The 18130-nt window shown below is 36.5% G+C and overlaps 1 protein-coding gene across 1 annotated transcript; it reads right to left on the reverse strand.

The window, feature by feature from the left end:
* Positions 1–1702: 1702 nt before the first annotated feature.
* Positions 1703–15226, reverse strand: LOC104597882 (nucleolar-like protein). The gene is made up of 15 exons (XM_010259650.3): positions 14915–15226; positions 14374–14508; positions 13594–13738; positions 11746–11828; positions 11175–11234; positions 10885–11091; positions 6926–7054; positions 6009–6677; positions 5537–5729; positions 4954–5147; positions 4654–4758; positions 4157–4296; positions 3422–3700; positions 2983–3319; positions 1703–2200 (listed from the first exon to the last, which is right to left on the reverse strand). The coding sequence occupies exons 1-14, from the start codon at positions 15152–15154 to the stop codon at positions 3055–3057; spliced, it is 2844 nt and encodes a 947-aa protein (XP_010257952.1). The 5' UTR covers positions 15155–15226; the 3' UTR covers positions 1703–2200; positions 2983–3054.
* Positions 15227–18130: the final 2904 nt, after the last annotated feature.

The raw sequence follows: 18130 nt of genomic DNA on the forward strand, positions 1-18130 counted from the left end.
AGTTATACACATCCAAGGTTTTGACAACTTACAATGATACACAAGGAATAAAGGATTATTTTGTGATAGCAACACCTTGTCGTAACACAGATAATAGGAATATAATGTTTCTTATCATGCCACTATTATCAATAAAATTAAGGGGTAATTACTTGATAATGTGTACTGTGGCTTCAACAAAACTACTTAAATATACCATGCTAAACCATCCAAAAAGTTTAGCTTGACAAAAAAAAAGTCAAAGGGCAAAAGAGCCCTTGGCTGTTCTTTAAACTTTTAAAATATACCCTGCGAAGAAAAAAAAAAAGTCGTCTGTTAAACCAATAACTGTACCTAGTTCTGAATGTGGCTGAGTTTGATCACACGGCATTACTGTAGGAATGATTATCATTTATCCACTTGGATATTTGGCGCCAGATGCCTACCCCAAGATCAAGATAAGCACATTAAGAAACTTAAAGATAATTCAAGATTATCTTTGCTCGTTTTCATCTCAGGGCTTCACAGTGGTCAATATTTCGGCGATAACTTTCCCAGTTCCCACCGACACACTCTATTGCACAGGGTATTTCTTTTACCTCTATTGAACCCGTGACACAAAAAGATAAAAATTAGATGAACCACAGATATTAGTTTAAGCAAAGCGGGACCATATGGAAACAAGCGGCTGTATGTTGAACGGATAAATGTTAGAAGGTGGACCAGCAAATGATCATTGTGCTACAACCCTGTTGACAGCCTCTGTTAGTTGGAGGCTGTCCCAAAAGAAATAAGAATTCCTATTATCACATGGCACCTTTCCCGCAATAGCAATACAGTTCCCTTGAAAATTTCCAACTCCACGGAATTCATGCAAAGTAACCAAGGAACTTGTGATCTGGAATTGTCAGTCTCATTGGATGGACCAACCCGGGTAATTTGGAGAATAAGGAGATTTAAAGAATTTGTTAGGGTGCCTGTTATATATAATATGTATAAACACTTTTAATGTAGCGCATCCCAGCCCAGGGATGACAAGTTTACCCATTTCCCCAATCCCCACAAGAATTCACCACAAATGTGGGGGATAGAAAATTTTTCAACCCCCGTAGTGAGGACGAGGACACCCAACGGGGTCCTCAATGATTGGTGATTGTATGTATTATTAATATTAAGTATTTGTGTTTTTCTCATTAATTAGTCAAATAATTTGTATTAAATATCTTTAAAGATATGTTTAAAATGTATTTAAATTTATTTTATTTTGATAAGATTGTATATTGTGCATACTTTATTTAAAAATATTGGAATGAAGAAATAAAATAAAGTGAAACTGACATCAGGAAAAAAAAAATGACGGGGATTAAGAATCCCAGCGGGAATGGGATCCCAATGGGGACGGTGATGATGAGTAGCTCCCCGTTCTCGCCCTGTTGCCATTCCCAACCTCCAAACCATCACACTTGCTCTGCTTTCAAGTAAACGAATAACATAGACGCCCAAGAATTACAGTGTTTTAATTTTTAAATCTACAAAGTGAGCATCATAATCTTTAAGACTAGACTTGTTGCTTTGGATAGGGAACCAGCCATAGTATTAGGAATTTTAGCCTGACATTCTTCAAATTTCACAGAGAAATAAAGAGCCTAGAGCAAATAATGCAAGCATGACAGCCACGACCTCTTTGAGAACACTCATCAAGAATCTAGCAGATATATATAAATGTAGCATTAATGCAAACACCTAAATAAGTCATTCAGTGGTTAGAAACCCTTATCCCGTCTTAACATTGTTTCTCTCTGCCTCCAATTACCAATGTAAAAAAGTTTAGACTGCACCTTTCATGCTTCTCACAGCGGACTTTTTAGACAACTATCACATTTCAAAGTTTACTTATTGATTATTGAACTAATATTTACATGATATTACTAACCATGAGTATGTTTATAGAAATGTAGCTAGCAACATTTCCCTTCAACGTAGATTCCTCCAACTTTTGATTTATCTTCTCGCAAGCAAAACATGCCACCTTGATCTCAAAGTTTTCAAAGTAGCCATAGCATCAAAATGGAAATAGAAAACTTCCCAACCTATGGACGCAGGAGCTATTCATCTAAACCAAGTTGCACTTAGAACACGTCAGAGTACTTGCTACAACCTTGGTGCTTTGCTACTAGGTTTGCCATAAAGAATAGACCAAACTTTTGCATTAGATGAACACCTAGCAAAGAGAAAAGAACTGAATTAGCAAAAAAAAATGTAGATGCCTACAACCACAAAATTCTAATCTCCAACTTACAAACTGAAGGAATTTTGTCCAAGTCTAACTCAGATTTTTGTTTAAATAGAAATTTATGATTCACATGTCCTCGTGTGCAATTCGCTCGATGTCATTTGGTCATGATGCTGACCAAAACTATAAATAAAGCTCTAATGAACATGAAACAAATTTACATGGAAACTTTGTAGGTATTGTCACTTGATAAAGAGGAACAATGGGAGCTCCATGAAGACGTTTGCAATGGGAAGGAATCATAGGTAATAGAACCTCATAATTCTTTATTTGATTGCAATCCCAAAATCAGCATACTAACAATAATTCATTAGCATTATTAGAGTCACAATGAAGGATTTCTATAGCTCAAAACATGGAGCTTTCTAATGACGGCCAACAAAAATACAATTTAATATTTAACAAGGTCAAACATTGCCACAAGAATAGAAATAGACGTGTCAGCATTTAGTGAAGGAGACCTCCAAATTGAATAGTATGTATAATGTTAGGATGCAGCCATAGCGGATCAATTTATATTCTACAAAAAGCTAAGAAGACAAGGAGTCAAAGTAAAAACTCTCAAGAATAAATGGTATTATATTCTTTATTACTCACTCATGGTGAAAAGCTATAATAATAGCAACAACAAAAATAACAGAACAGATGGACGATAGAATATGGAGGCAGACTGGCAAAAAAAATACAAATAGAGGCTAATAAGAAGTTACCTTGATTTCAGCAGACAAAGCAAGAGATGTGGAAGGAGGTACAATGCAATAAAGGTATCTCAATGAACAGCTTCATCTTCTTCTCTTCCTGCCTTTTCCCAACTGCCCAGATTTGAAAGCATGTTCTTGTTCTTGTAGGAAATTCCATGCCTTCCCATATTTCTCAGCTCGTTCCTCTTCCAGTATTGCCCTCTCCTTCTCCTTTACCTCAGATAAGAAATAATTATCTTTGCGTAGTTCTCGAGCTGCTCCTTTAGCTTCCCGTTTGAGAAGTTTCTTCAACTTCTTTCTCTCCGCCCTTTCACGGTCCGGATCATAATCTCTACCCTTCACAAAACTGCATCAACAGTTCTTGATCAAATTACTGATTTAAACATTAATTATATAAATGAGTTATATAATTAGATCATGGACAATAAAGCTTCAGAAAGAGAAATACTTCTCCTCAAATTTTGGTGTTAATTGCTTGTTTGGCACTGGCTTTTGCTTCCGCATTTGAAGTGGCTGACGCAACATTTGATGTTCATTGGCTTTGTTCTTTATCAACTCAGCAACATTGCCAAAATTTTCTTGTAAAACATCTGGCAAGAACTCTTGTTTTGCCACTCCATACAATAAAGTGGAAACGGGCATAAATATTTCAGGGAAGGAGGCAAGTCCATCATATATATGAACAAATCCTCGTAGTGTTTCAACCACAGATACAAGCACACCGACCCTGCAGTTTGAAAGGATAGTAAGCATGTCCATTCAACAACAGTCCAAAGGAGATTCATATAGAAAAATACATATTAAGGGAAGTGACCTCATCATTAGTAGGCACACCTAACCCATATGCACCGATGTGTTTACAAGTACAACAGTCATGATCTTCCAATCAATGGATCATGGCTGGAAATTGAAGTTTGTGGATAATAAACATCATCTAAACAAAAGCTTATTGTGGACCATAGAATTTAAAAGTCAACATGACTAGATTCTTATTCACCTCATTATAGCTACCCGCAAGGTAAGACATATCCAAGTAGTGTTTCATCTATTGGTCAGTCCAAAAGGTGAATAGATATAGTAAACAAAGCACATAGTATGTGGCAAGACCAAGCTACATTCCAATCTATATAGCTATAGATAAGCAGGAAAAAAAAAAAAAACTAATTTCCAAAATAAAACTAACCGGAAATCATCAGAGCTAAAGAAGGAGGAATCCTCTGGCATGTCCATCACATCAAGGAAATCTAGAGTATGAATCTCAGAAACATGATCATGTAATCGCAGCCATGGTGTCAACATTTTTAGTTCCACAAGATAGTAAAGCTGTCAACCAACAAAATAAAGCAATAAATGGTGTTGCTTTTTTCCTTCACCTCTTCAAGAAGAATGGGAAAGGGGGAGTGGGGAAGATACAGAGAGAGACTTATGTAAGGCAAGGAATGGATAATTGTAGTTGTTATGAACAGAAATGCAATTTACAACTTCTACAAGAAAATATTAACCAGGAAAGCTACAAATGCTTCTTTCTATCAAACCATCCTGCAACACAACACAGAATAGGGCCATAACAACAGACACCTAACCCAAGTGCAGCAACTAATTTCTTCAATTGAATGTAAGACAGTTGGAATATATGCAGGATAAACAAAAATTCTCAAACAACACAAGTTGATGATGTACCTGGGAATGATGGCATGACCCCAGTTTTGCATCTGAAGCTGACATAAGCAAAGTTTTCAGAAATATTATGGCCTCTGGACAGAACTTCTGAGATTGTTTAACAACCTAAAGAAGCAGATCAGATCAAACAACAAGTCACTTATGCTCTGCTTCAATTAATGAATACCAATCACACTAAGTACAAAATCAACCATCATGCAATGATGAATGTATAGAAGTTTGATGGCACTTGCACTAAAATCATTGTGATGGTTCTCAACTGAAGAATAAATATATGATAATTTCTGGCAATGTACGTACAGAGAGAACCATTGAACATAAGAAAGATCCTACTGCAATATCCCGTCCACACAATATAGGACAACGCATCAGATAATCGCACATCAACAAGATAGCTGGTGTCATGACTACATGTCGAAAGTCAGAGCAAGGAAATATCATAGACCACAGCCTCAGAAGTAACAAAGTCTTCAAAGAAGGCCAACAACTTTTCTCTGCAAAGATCAGAGAAAGAGGTATATTATGGGCTAGCCTTAGACAAAAGCAACATGCAATGATATATAACCCATAATCCATGGGTATGGACAAGACTATCATCTTCTGATAATTATTTAGGTGCAACATAATGCAACACCCAAAAAAATCACAGCCAGTAATGTGTTTTTATGTGTATATGCCAACATAATTTGAAAGCGGCACAAAGACAGTTACAAAATAAGACTGTAGAAGACAGATTCATGCACAATCTGAAGCAATAAAGAAATGTCCATACTTCCAACTTTTGTCCAACACAAGTTTCATAGGGAGTCATGTCCTTCATGACATAGCTCATAAAACTAAACATAAATGTAAAAAGAACTTTAGAACTTAATAAATTCCATACCTTGCCTCTTGACATCCTCACAGAATTGGGTCCGAATGCGAAGTATACGTTGACGGGCACAAATAGCTGCAAAGTATGGGGTCTCCGCACTCATCTCTATCAATGGCATAACCAACAAATTCAATAGCTTAAAGTTCAATGGCTTTTTATTTGCTAAGACAGCAAAATATTGCAACAAGACGCCATAAAAGACCTGCAAAAGTGCATACTTTCAGCAATATTGCCAAGGTATGTTTCTCAACTCCAAATTCGTCAATATACCTAATTACTCAATGCAGCTAAATCTAACAGATGTATCAACTGAATTAACAAAGCAGTAACACAGACTAGGTGGAAAACTCCTAAATAAAGACCACTGGCTTTTTTGTTTCAGTTTCCAAGCTTCTAAATACTGATGGAAAGTATCATATGCATTCTTTTCAAATTTACATTCTATGTGCAAATCAGTAATAAATAGATAACAGAGTCATACTTGCATTTTCTTCCGATTCTCTGCCGCAAGTTTGATTGCATTATATATACGGATCCGATTGATAGCCTCAACTATTTCAGCATCAGACCGATTATCCAGCAAGGTGCATAAATCTGACAAGTTTGTTGGAGCTTCAATTGTATAGTGAAGCTCCCCTTGTTTAATTGGATGTTGTTTCTGACTTGACTTTGTTTTCTCCGCATCTAAAGGATCTGCCTTCTTGTTCTTGATTTCTTGCATATTGTTGTCCACCTTATGCAAGCCTTTCCCCTCCTTATCCTCTTCCCCCTCTTCTTCTTCTTCTTCTTCTTCTTCAATATCTGTACTGAGGTTGTCCTCATCGCTCTGCTCCCAGTCCTTCAAGGAATGTGACTTCCCAGATTCACTATTATTTTTATCACTTCCTTCTTCATCACTATCATCTTCGTCGCTTCCTGAATCCTCAGAAGATGCTTCACTTGCAGAATCATCTACATCTTTTCTCTCAAGAACCTCATCAACCCAGCCCCTTCTGTTCTTTGGCTCTTCATGGAAAGAGAAGGAATCACCTAGATCATCACCAGAGATAGGGCGTAACTTATGGTCATATTCTTTATCAGTATCTTCATGGCCATCACTGCCTTCATCATCAGAATCATCAGTAGCAAGCATCCTTTTCTTGCGCTCCTCCTGAACAAATATAAAGAATGTTCATTTTTATCTTTATCAAGAAATGAACTTGTCAAAAAGACACAATAAGAAAGGAAATGCAAAACAGATTAAGAGGAAAAAAATGGAACTAGTGATTTCCCTTTTATCAATGATGAGAAATAATTTATTAAAAAGGATAATACAAAGGAAATTTTTTAAAAGAAAAAGAGAGGCAAATACAGAGATACAAACTAAGAAAAGAAAGCTTCTAGAAAGTGAAATCCAACCTCTAATCTCTCCAGTCGTTCTTTCTCTTCTTGTGCTATTTCTTCATCCGTCTTTGTTCTGTCAGATGGGCGAGCACGCATATCAAGTACCATCTGGTTAACAAACTTGTCATAGGCATCAGGTTGTACCTGTAAGAAAGACAATGGAAAAATCAATTTAATGAACAGAATTAACTCAGCAAAAACACAATATATAACAATCTCCAAGAAACCAGATGGCCATACATAAATGAAGACTAAGAAAAGGCAATAAAGGTAAGAAAGTCAACAATAAACACTTGTAGGAATAGAGGTAGCATTGCAATCACTAAAAAAAGGATATAAGGAGAGTATAAGAAGCCAAAGCCACTTGAATGAGCATTATGGAAAAGAAACACATTTATTCATAAGAGGTAAACAACAGACCCATCAAACACTAAGTCATCAATCTGTTCACATGGGTCTCCAGAAGCTTTCCATTTGATGTCTCCAACTCAGTTCAAGCCACATGAATTGAACTTAAAATCAGGGAATAAGCAAGGCAGATTCAGATTCGCACAATCGACTGCCAGTGTGAGCTTGCAGACCTTCAATTATTGGAATTGCCAAACAAGATCCGGATTCAATCAAATATCCCACCATCCACATTCTATAAATAAAGACACAGAAATCAGGGTGTCATGGAGTAAACTCAGTTATTATTCAGTCTATACTTTATGGTTTGGACATGAACCGGTAAACGAATCTATGATACTATTCAAATCTGCCCTAGTAGACTAGTAGTACTAGATTGGATCATGATCTAATCCATTGACAGCCTTATGTATCTTCCTAGATATTATTTGTAACTCTTCTTTTTGCCCTTGAGGCTTGCTTATAAGAACTTCCTGCCCTTTGAAAGGAATAGCTCTGCTTTTTTAAAAGGTAAAGTATTGCATTAATATGCAAAAATAAATGCAGCTTTGTTGGCAAGATATTAACAATAAAAAGTATGTCTCTATTAAAAAATTGACTATATATGCCCAGAGCACCAAGAACACATCTTTCCTCTGATTCTTCCCAATACATCAGCAATTGAACTGATGGAGTTCTCAAAAACCCTGCTGTTTTCCTCCCCCCAAATACCCCAAAATACTGCATTGGCATTAGATTCCACAAGATTTGCCCCATTCTCTTGATACCTTCTAGTCACCAACTCTAAAGAAAGGATTGAATAGACTGTGGGAAGCATCTCACCCACTCAAAAGTCTCTAGAACAGTCTACCAGGTTCTGGCTGCAAACTGGCAATGCAAGAAAATATGATTTGTAGATTCGAAACTTTCAGAGCAGTATGCCCACCTGATCTAACACCATTCCCCTTCTCAACAGTTTATCGCGAATCAAACACTTTTTTAAAGCAACAGTCCATACCAAAAATTTTATTTTTGAGGGGGGCCGTGAAATCCAAAACCTTCTAGCAGGAAACTCACAGCCATACTCCTGCCTTACGTACCTGTAGAAGGAATTTTATAGGAAAAAAAAAACACTTTTTTCTCCCACATCCATCCCCTCAAATCTGATACCTATCTGAGGGATAATGCTCTGAATTGGTTGTAACAGAACCATCATTTGCTCCATCTCCGAATCATTTAAGTTCCTCCTGAAAATGGACTCCATGTAACCGAGCTATTCACTTCTGAATAACAATCTTTGACCATCTCTTCCCTATACTGTGCTAATAGGTAGAGGGAAGAAAAAATGTCTGTCAGTGTATACTGCCCACACCATCTATCAATCCGAACCCGATTCTGTCTCCCTCACCTACTTTATAGTTAACACATTAACACCTTTAGAGAAAGATGGATAGATCTTTTCAATATCCATCCACATTGAAGTCCCATAGATCTGAATGTTGTTCCCAGGTTCCTGCTCCATCTCCCTTATGCCAAATTTGTCCTTGATCACCTTTCTCCATACACTCTCAGGCTCCTCACCAAAGCACCAACACCATTTGCCAAGCAGTGCAATATTGAAGTTCATTAACCTTATAATCCACCCTTTCAACAAGAATTCTCTAATTTTCTTCTCCAACTGACCAGAAACTTCCAATGGAATAGGGAGAAGGGAGAGGTAATAGGTGGGTAGTACAGCTAAGACGCTCTTCAGAAGAACCTTTTTTTATCAGCAACACAGAAACACATTCGTCCATTACCTTTAAGAAGAAAATATTGTGGAAAAAAAAAAAAAACTGTCAAACCCATTACAGGATGGACCCACCCATCTGTATTATAAGCTGTAATACAAATGAGTCCAGTACATTTGTTGTCTTCGAACCCCTTGTTCAGCTAAGCCATCTGCCCGACTATTAGCAAATCTCCTAACCCACTTTGTTTGAATGGTCATGTCTTTTGATAGACATTTGAAGCGCCTGAATTCATTTTTAAGTTGCCAAATCACCCCCTACTCTTTAACCACCGCACTACCAGCTCCGAATGACCTTCAAAAGCCAACCTTCAAAATCCCAGTTCTTTAGACATCTTTACCACAAAAACTGCAGCTAATAATTCTGCTCTTACAGAACCACCTTGCTCAATTGAGCCTGGGTACAAGGCACGTATAATACCGCCCTCATCTCTTATCACCCTTCCAATTCCTGAAGGACCTGGATTGCCCACACTACTACCATAGAAGTTCAATTTCAACCACTGCCGATTGGGGGAGACCACACCTCCAAGGGTTTGAGAAGAACCAATTTACCTCTTTTGGATAAATACTTTGTCTTCCCAAATGCTTCTAAAGTTGCATTGAGCCCCAAGTGCCTTGTAGGCACCTTTTCCGAACCACCCTAAAATTTCATCCAAATTCATCCACATATGGAACCTGCCCAACAGCAATCAGTTCACTTTTCTGAAAGTTGATCCACAGCCCTCAAACCACCTCAATAGGGAATTCAAATTTTCAATGTTCTCACCTGTGGCCTCAAATAAAAAAACACAACAACAAGAAGGTGTCATCAGTAAAGTACAACAGGGCAAGATCCCCTACATCATTGCCCACTTGGAACTGTTCAAAATTTTAAATGTTGTTAGACTGGGGAAGGGTCAATAGGGAATTCAAATTTTCAATGTTCTCACCTGTGGCCTCAAATAAAAAAACACAACAACAAGAAGGTGTCATCAGTAAAGTACAACAGGGCAAGATCCCCTACATCATTGCCTACTTGGAACTGTTCAAAATTTTAAATGTTGTTAGACTGGGGAAGGGTCAATAGGGAATTCAAATTTTCAATGTTCTCACCTGTGGCCTCGAATAAAAAAACACAACAACAAGAAGGTGTCATCAGTAAAGTACAACAGGGCAATATCCCCTACATCATTGCCCACTTGGAACTGTTCAAAATTTTAAATGTTGTTAGACTGGGGAAGGGTTGGGTAGGGGTTCACAGAGGTGATTCATCTCTCAAATAAAAACAAGCTCTTTGTTCTTGCACAGTTGCACCAATGTCTCAAGATGGATACATATAAAGCTTAATATTCATCAGAGAAGGTGAAATCCAGAGTCTTGAGAGTTAAGACGAATCAACCACCAAATTAGCTGCTTATTTGGGTGAATTCATCATTAAAAAGATTGCCCAAATCTAGAACAAAGGTCATCATGAAATTAAGGAAAAGATGATCATCATCACTATCTAAGCTCTGTCCCAACTATATGGGGACAGCTACATGAATCATGCTTTCTCATTCCATTCTTTTCAATGCCATATCCATTGCTAAATTATGAGTGCATATCAAGGAAAAGATATAGAAACCAAATAATCATTCAGCAAACATTCTAATGATGTGTGGGATGGGGCCATATGGTTTCAAACACATAGGAATACAACCCCAACAAATTAACTTTTAGAAAGAAGATTAGCAATAAAATCCATGGTTCACAGACCCATTGAACTATATTTAACAAAAGAAATGAGATACACACCTCCAGTTGGTTAAATGCATACCTGATTTGGAAATACTTTGTTAGAAGTAGCAGATATCTCCTTCCTGACAGGATCTAAATTGCTCTTATTCAAAATCACTTCCGAAGGGTCCTTTTTGCTTGGTAGATCCATTGACAAGAATGCCTGAGACTGCATTAAGGACATGAAATCTTTGTCCAAACGCTCCATCAACTCTACATTTTTTTCCTTTTCCTTTGCCTTCTCAGCCTAGGAAACAAAAAATAGTAAAAATGAGCAAATAAGATTCCAATTCAATGCAAGTGCCAATAATATAAAAAAAAATGAGCTACCTTGAAAAATTTGCTCTTCAGAATAATCTCCTCCATCACTTCTTTTTTGCTCTTGTGCTTCTGCAAGGAGAAAGCCATTGTGTGTGATCAGGTTTTGCAAGTGGTATCCATGATTTATCAATAGATAACCATGTCGTTTGCATCAATAAATACTAATGGATGTAAAGAATCATTACCCATTGTTGGATGCATCTATTTTGGATGACAAGAGTGAAAATGTGGGTTCTTACTTTTAATTGGCACTTTACTTAAATAAAGAAAAAAACAGAACTGAGCATATAATCCACTTCAAAGGCACATACAAATAAAGCAAGGACAGACGAAATATGACCAATCTTATCAGAAGAGAAAATTTAATGGAGATGAATGGATGTAAAAAAAAAAAAATCAAAATGATAACACTGACTCAATGTAACCCAGCTTAAAAAGAAACAGTTTACCCCACTAATGCATCTACAGTTTGAAGGAAAACATCCACACTATTTAGTGATACAAGAATACAAAAGATACACAATTTTATCTCAATAATGGTACATTCAACATAATTCAGAAGTACCAGAATGTATCCTACATTTTCACCTCCTTCTGTTGAACCAGCTTCCAATTGATCAGGAATATTTGGAGTATTAAGATGTTTCAAAATGGCTGGATTCTCTGCATAAAGAAGAAAGATATAATTTATAACCACATTGCAGATTCAAAAAGACAAGAATCATCTAGTACACATTCAACAGAAACATTAACATATTCCAAATGCCATATAACCATCCTTTAATGGTGGGTAAAAATGGAGACAACAAAAAAGAATGGCAGGTTGAATAACCAAAAGGGCACAGCTTCATCATGACCAACATTCATCTAAGCATAACTCTTTAGTAGTGTTAGTGGCCAAGATGATCATAAAAATAGGATCTGGAATGATAAAGAAAACTAACCACTGCACCTAAAGCTGTCAAATGTTATTGTATTGATTAAGTGTAGAAGAAAATGTATACATGGGGATGTAAAAAATTTTACAAAAAGAAAACAAAGGCAGCCATCCTTCCATGTTAAAATTATTAAAGGTAAGGAGTTTTCACTATATAAGCCTTCTGCCCCCTGACCGAGCAATCAGCAACTGAATTGAAGTTCTGGCTCCATCCAAAGGTCTTGACCAAATCTCCCTCAAAAAGAAACAGACAGGTAAGCTTCTTAGAATATTCACACCCATAACCTTGCTTTGGGAGAATCAACGCCCTGTAAGCCCATTAAAGGCTCACCTTGAGTCCAAGAATATTTTGCTGAAACAAGCATCCCCCAAGCTTCACACAACTATCCCTAAGCTTCCATAGAAAAGGAGATTAACCTAAGTCCTCACCATCAACTTCAAGGGGAAGGGCCAGAAGGTAGAGGAGGTCTTCAGGGGGAAGGGCCAAAATATGGAAAATTTTCCCATGAAATCTTCCCATACAGGGAGTTCCATAAATATCTATTACAACTCCAATTTGTTGCACCAATAGAAGACGTTGAATAAAAAAGGAGAGAGAAAAAGGAGATCACTACTTCCCAAAATTTGATTTCCCACAGGTTCAAACTCAAATCTCAAATGGCTTTTGCCCTCCCTTGCATTGCTTTGTCTTTGCTTTAACTAAAATTTTTACCAGAGAAAAAAAATACATCACTTTTACTATTGTTCATTCCTGATAACCAAAGACATAGTTAAATTCCAAGGCAGTAACAATCCAATCTGATCACTAATAACTATATTTAAGTAAGAATACACATGGAAAAGAATTTCCTAATCGGGTCTAATAGGGAGCTTACCTACAAGGTTCCACCTATTTTTGTCATGTTGAGAGAATTGTCCCTGACCCAGACCAATCATCTGATAGGAGTGATAGGAGACTCGCTGGATTGGCCATGCATTTATTACCATGTCAATATCAGCTTTATACACAATCTTGTAACGGTGTTTTGTCCAATTTAAAGCCAGCCATGCTTTTAATCATTTTAACACAGAAACTTCCCATAAAAGAAGATCTATTTTGATCACATAGCAAGTTCTTACAGGCTGAAACTTATTCCATGAATCATGGAGAGGAAAGGGATAATGGAAACTCCATTTGAGCTCATGGGTTCATTTAACAATGGTGGGAGTGTGACGAGTGTCTGGACTGAATCAATTAATTCTTTGCTCTTAAGTGAATAAAATAGCCATATAATAAATACCTAACAATATAATAACCAACCCAAAATTCCATTCAGCCATTAAGGAGCTCACGACCTACTTAATGACTTCACTGAATGAGAAAGAAATGAGTCATTCAATTGAGCCACCTCAACTGTTATCAAATGGCCCCTAGCTTGTCACTAAACAATCTGAGTAGCAAACCCAATTCCTATCAATAAATTCAAAACTCTACAACTAGTGCAAACATACTTTGAGTCTCAGGTGCATCATTATCATCATCTGGCAACATTTCATCCTCAAAATCATCCCTTCCAAAGTACCCACCACCATTGACTGCAAAATCATCTTCTTCGCCATCAGATAAATTATACTTGCTACTCTTCCTCAATTTTAACTGCAACAGATCATGAAAATGTAAGTCGTTACAACTTGTCATAGTGAACTTTATGATACCTATGTAACAAAGTGCACTGGTTTTCAACAAAGTAGAAAGAATCCTACACGGCAGCTTCAGAGAATCAGAATAACTAGCATAAGCATTGCAGAGAGTGTCAATAACAGCTTCTTATCATGAAAAGAAAAATGCATGTAGGGAATTTGGAACTAAAGCTTTGACATTAATATTAGAGAAGGTGGGAATGCCATAGACACGGGGAGGCACATGATAATCCTATCTTTCAGCATGTCTTTAGATAGGCCCCACGCCCCCACCTTGTATATAACACTTTGTAGCTGGACTGCGTGGTAGACTGCTAATGGCACAAAATTGAATTTCATGAACTAATCTTATCCTATAATCAAGATAAGCATAAGTATCTTCAGAGACAGATAGGATGGGGGATAGTCATAGCCTTGTAAGTTTTATTCCAGTTTTTTTGTTTTTAATAATTTTTTCTTGTTACTTATCAAAAAAAAAGAAAAATAGCCTTGTAAGTTTTATACATGAAAGCAAAAGTTACTAAATATGCAAGCAAACAAACTTATGTGATGGCCTAGGAACCTTCATGGAATCAATTAAACTAAGTTTACCTTCCGTTCATGCTGAGAACGTAAGATGGCTTTATCAAACTCTCCAAGTGCATCGTTTTGTTCACCAATACGCTTGTCCAGAAATACAGAAGACTTGCCACTTTGCTCATATTCTTTCAATAAAGTCTTCTTCCTCTGTTTCAAATAAGATTTGCATCAGGAAGAGGATTGCAGGGATCAAAAACTCCACAAAAACCGTATCGCATGATTCCAACATGAATTCCAATTCACAAATAATATAAGAACTTTTTGTCGTTTTCCGTTCAAGCATAATTTTTTAGTTAAATTTCTCAGTGCTTCCAATCGAGTAACTTGTACGAGGCAGCTTAAGCTAAGCTCCGATTAATAGAAAGTTTAAGAAAAAGCATTCCTTTTTTGTGTTTAATAAATTTCTTGTTTCCAATTATACAGGAAAATTAGATCATTTTGAGTTACTTAGATAAATCAAAAACAACATTCAAGAACAAAAGAAGTGGAAAAAAAAAAGGTACTGCATCTCCGGAATGTAAGTTTCGCATGATGGATATTCGGGCAAACTTGCCTTTTCGATTGCGCGAGAGCGAGCCAATCCGACGCGTTTTTCCTCTCCCTTGCGTTTCTTCCCGAGTATATCGAACTTCCGGCGAGACCATATAGTCTCAAAAGGGTTTTCGTTCGCAGGCTTCGATTTCATAGCCATGGCATTCGGACCAGAGAGTAGTTTCTTCAATGAATTCTTCTTCTTCTTCTTCGTACCACTGGTACTGCTTTTAGGGTTTGATTCGGCTTTTTTCTTGGCCATGAGTGCTCGTGATGCAGTGAATAGTGGAAGAAAGAAACTAGGGTTTTACGTTTTGTAGACGGGGTTTTTTTGGAGCCAAATTTTAAAGACAAGTAGACAACTAATCCCCTTTTTGGGGTAAATTACAAAGACCCCTTTACAATGGGATCAGTGACAATTGCCCCCTTAACTTTCATTTGCAACAAATGAAAGACCCCTTCTACCATTTGCGATAGATAGATATCCCTTTTAGCTTTTACTTTGTGACAAATATCCCCTTTATCGTTAAGTCGTTTGACAAATGCGTTGAATTACCAAAATATGTACTTTAACTTTCAAGATTTTCTTTTTGGTGGTGCGCAATGTAATGCTCATTATTGGAGGACAGCTTGGATGTTGGGCTGACTAGGCAGTTGGTCGAGTTGCAAGAAAACTGTCAAATACCCAGGGTGTTTTGTCTAAGGTGGACAATCCAATGCTTAAATTAGTGATGATTGTATTGAGAGAGCTAGAATACAATAAAGCAAGAGAGTTGTGAGAGATGTGACAACTAAATTACGTGTACCTTCTCTGGTTGATGGGGGCGCCTTTATATAGGCACTGGTAATCGTGATCTTCATATAGCGTGTCCAAGATCTTCAAGAGGATGTGGTTTATTTGCCTGCCATGCTTATCCGACAGTGCTTATCCGATTACCTCTGAAGCGGGCGATATGGAAGCCAGCTCTAGTGGTAAGGCGACATGATCCAAAAGGATTCAGGGATGATAAGGCGCACGTAGAAGAGGTCGATCACCATGTCAGGTAGGTTGCCAGTTGGACCTTAGCCAGGTCAATGGGACCTCAACGAGAGGTCGCCCCTTATGCAAAGGTGGCATTGGTTCACTCCCACAGTGTGCGCTATGTGTTCGAGGTGCATCTAAGATAGTTCCAAGGTGGATTCTATCTTCTAAGCAAAAGCAGGTTATTACCTTATGTGGTGTCGAGGTGTTAAACAACGGTTTGGAAGTGCCACATGGTGTGATGTCACTAGAGGGCCAAATTTCCCCTTATCACTTTTCATCACCATTTTTCTCCTACACCCTAATTGACCAAAAAATGCCTTCATTTTCTCCAAACGAATGTGGTAAAATAATAAGAATCATTTCACTAGCATGAATGCCTCTTTTCATCTTAAAATATAACCCATTTGACCCAGAATGTTAGATCATGATAAAATAATTATTACTTATCATACTTATTTTTGTTTATATTATTAGTATATAATATTATAGATGTGTCCAAAATTGTTTCATATTTTTTGTACTATTCTATTTAAAAAAATTTACTTTTAATTATACATCATTAGTTAACCTATTTGACCCAAAAAGTTGAATCACTAACCCACCCCTAAATAGGAAGATGGTTTAATTTCCCATCGGTTTTAAGTTGTATATTTGATGTCCATCATTAATAAAATTATGTCTATTTTATCATAGTTATTTTTTAATATGACAAATATATAATAATAGAAACGTGTCTAGTTTTTTTTTCAAATTTTATTTTTTTCTATATTTTTTATATTTTTAAATTTGTATTATTTATTTATGACATCATGAAATTATCCATTTGATCTAAATGGTTGAAGTACTTACCCACAACCTAGATGGAAAATATGATTTCATTTCTAGGTTTATTTTAAAAATATAAAATTTCATTCTATTAATAATTATTGTGTATGGATTTATTAGTGGAATTTAATGATGAAACAAAATTATTTTTATATTTCTAAATTTGTATTATTTATTTATGATATCATGGAATTATCCATTTGACCCAAATGGTTGAACTACTTACCCACTACCTAGATGAAAAATATTTAATTTCTATGTTTATTTTAAAAATATAAAATTTAATTATATTAATAATTATTGTGTATGGATTTATTAGTGGAATTGAATGATGATAAACAAAAGTATAAATGTTGGATTCAATGAGAGAGAATGTAATTTATTTAATGACTTAAATGTGATGCTTAATGAGAGGTAATAGAATGTACTTAATAATATTCTTTTAATTATATTATCTACCCTTTCAATGCTGATGAACTAAATTCAAGAGGAGGGGTATTCCAGTAAAGAAAAATTCCAAAAGCCAATACCTCCTCATCACCCTTTTATAAGTAGTATAGATATGATGATGATGAAATTAGTTGAAAAGATACTTGTTCCATTTGTTTTTCTTTATTTAAATTGCTATATTTTATTTTTCTTTTAATAATTTATTAATTCTTTTAAACAATTAAATCATATCGGCCAAATCCGGATATCCGACTTCCTCATTGGATTTGAAGTCAAACTAATGTTTGTGAGATTCGATTGAATCTTTGGATTTATCGAATATGTCATTCATAGTATCAAATTGGATTTGGATATAACCCTGATTCGAATCCAATTTGATCTATTTGCATCCTTATGATTACTTGCTGGTGAAATTCCCATGAGAAAATTGATGGGGACCCTCGACTGGCTAGTAATGAGGGCTGAAGTAGGGTCAGTTGGGTAATCTTCCAACTGAGACAGCTCTTCGCAGATAAGCAAGTCGTGCAGTTCTTCCAAGGTCAAAGGATCTACTCATGATCTACTGTGAATAGTTGATGTAAATGCTCTATAGGATGAGGGTATCCCATCAAGGATGTAAATTTGAAGTTCATCATCTAATACTGGTGAACCATAGGATGCAACTTGATCACAAATGATCTTAGCACACTGTAGGTAATCATTCATTGAGAGAGATCCCTTTCGGAGTCTGTGTAGTTGTCGCCGAAGAGTGGCAATATGTATGGGGGTTGATGATCGAGAATGTCCCATGCCTGCTTCAAAGATTTGGCACCCACCATGTAAGGAAGTGATGAAGGAGATAATGTTTCCTATATCCATGACAACAACATTTGATATTTTTCATACCATGATGCAAATGCTGGATCTATCTTCTCTGGAACAGGGCACGATCCATTAATG

Source organism: Nelumbo nucifera, chromosome 4 (assembly GCF_055504915.1).
Source record: "Nelumbo nucifera cultivar China Antique chromosome 4, China Antique-T2T, whole genome shotgun sequence".
In the NCBI taxonomy this organism is placed as follows: domain Eukaryota; kingdom Viridiplantae; phylum Streptophyta; class Magnoliopsida; order Proteales; family Nelumbonaceae; genus Nelumbo; species Nelumbo nucifera.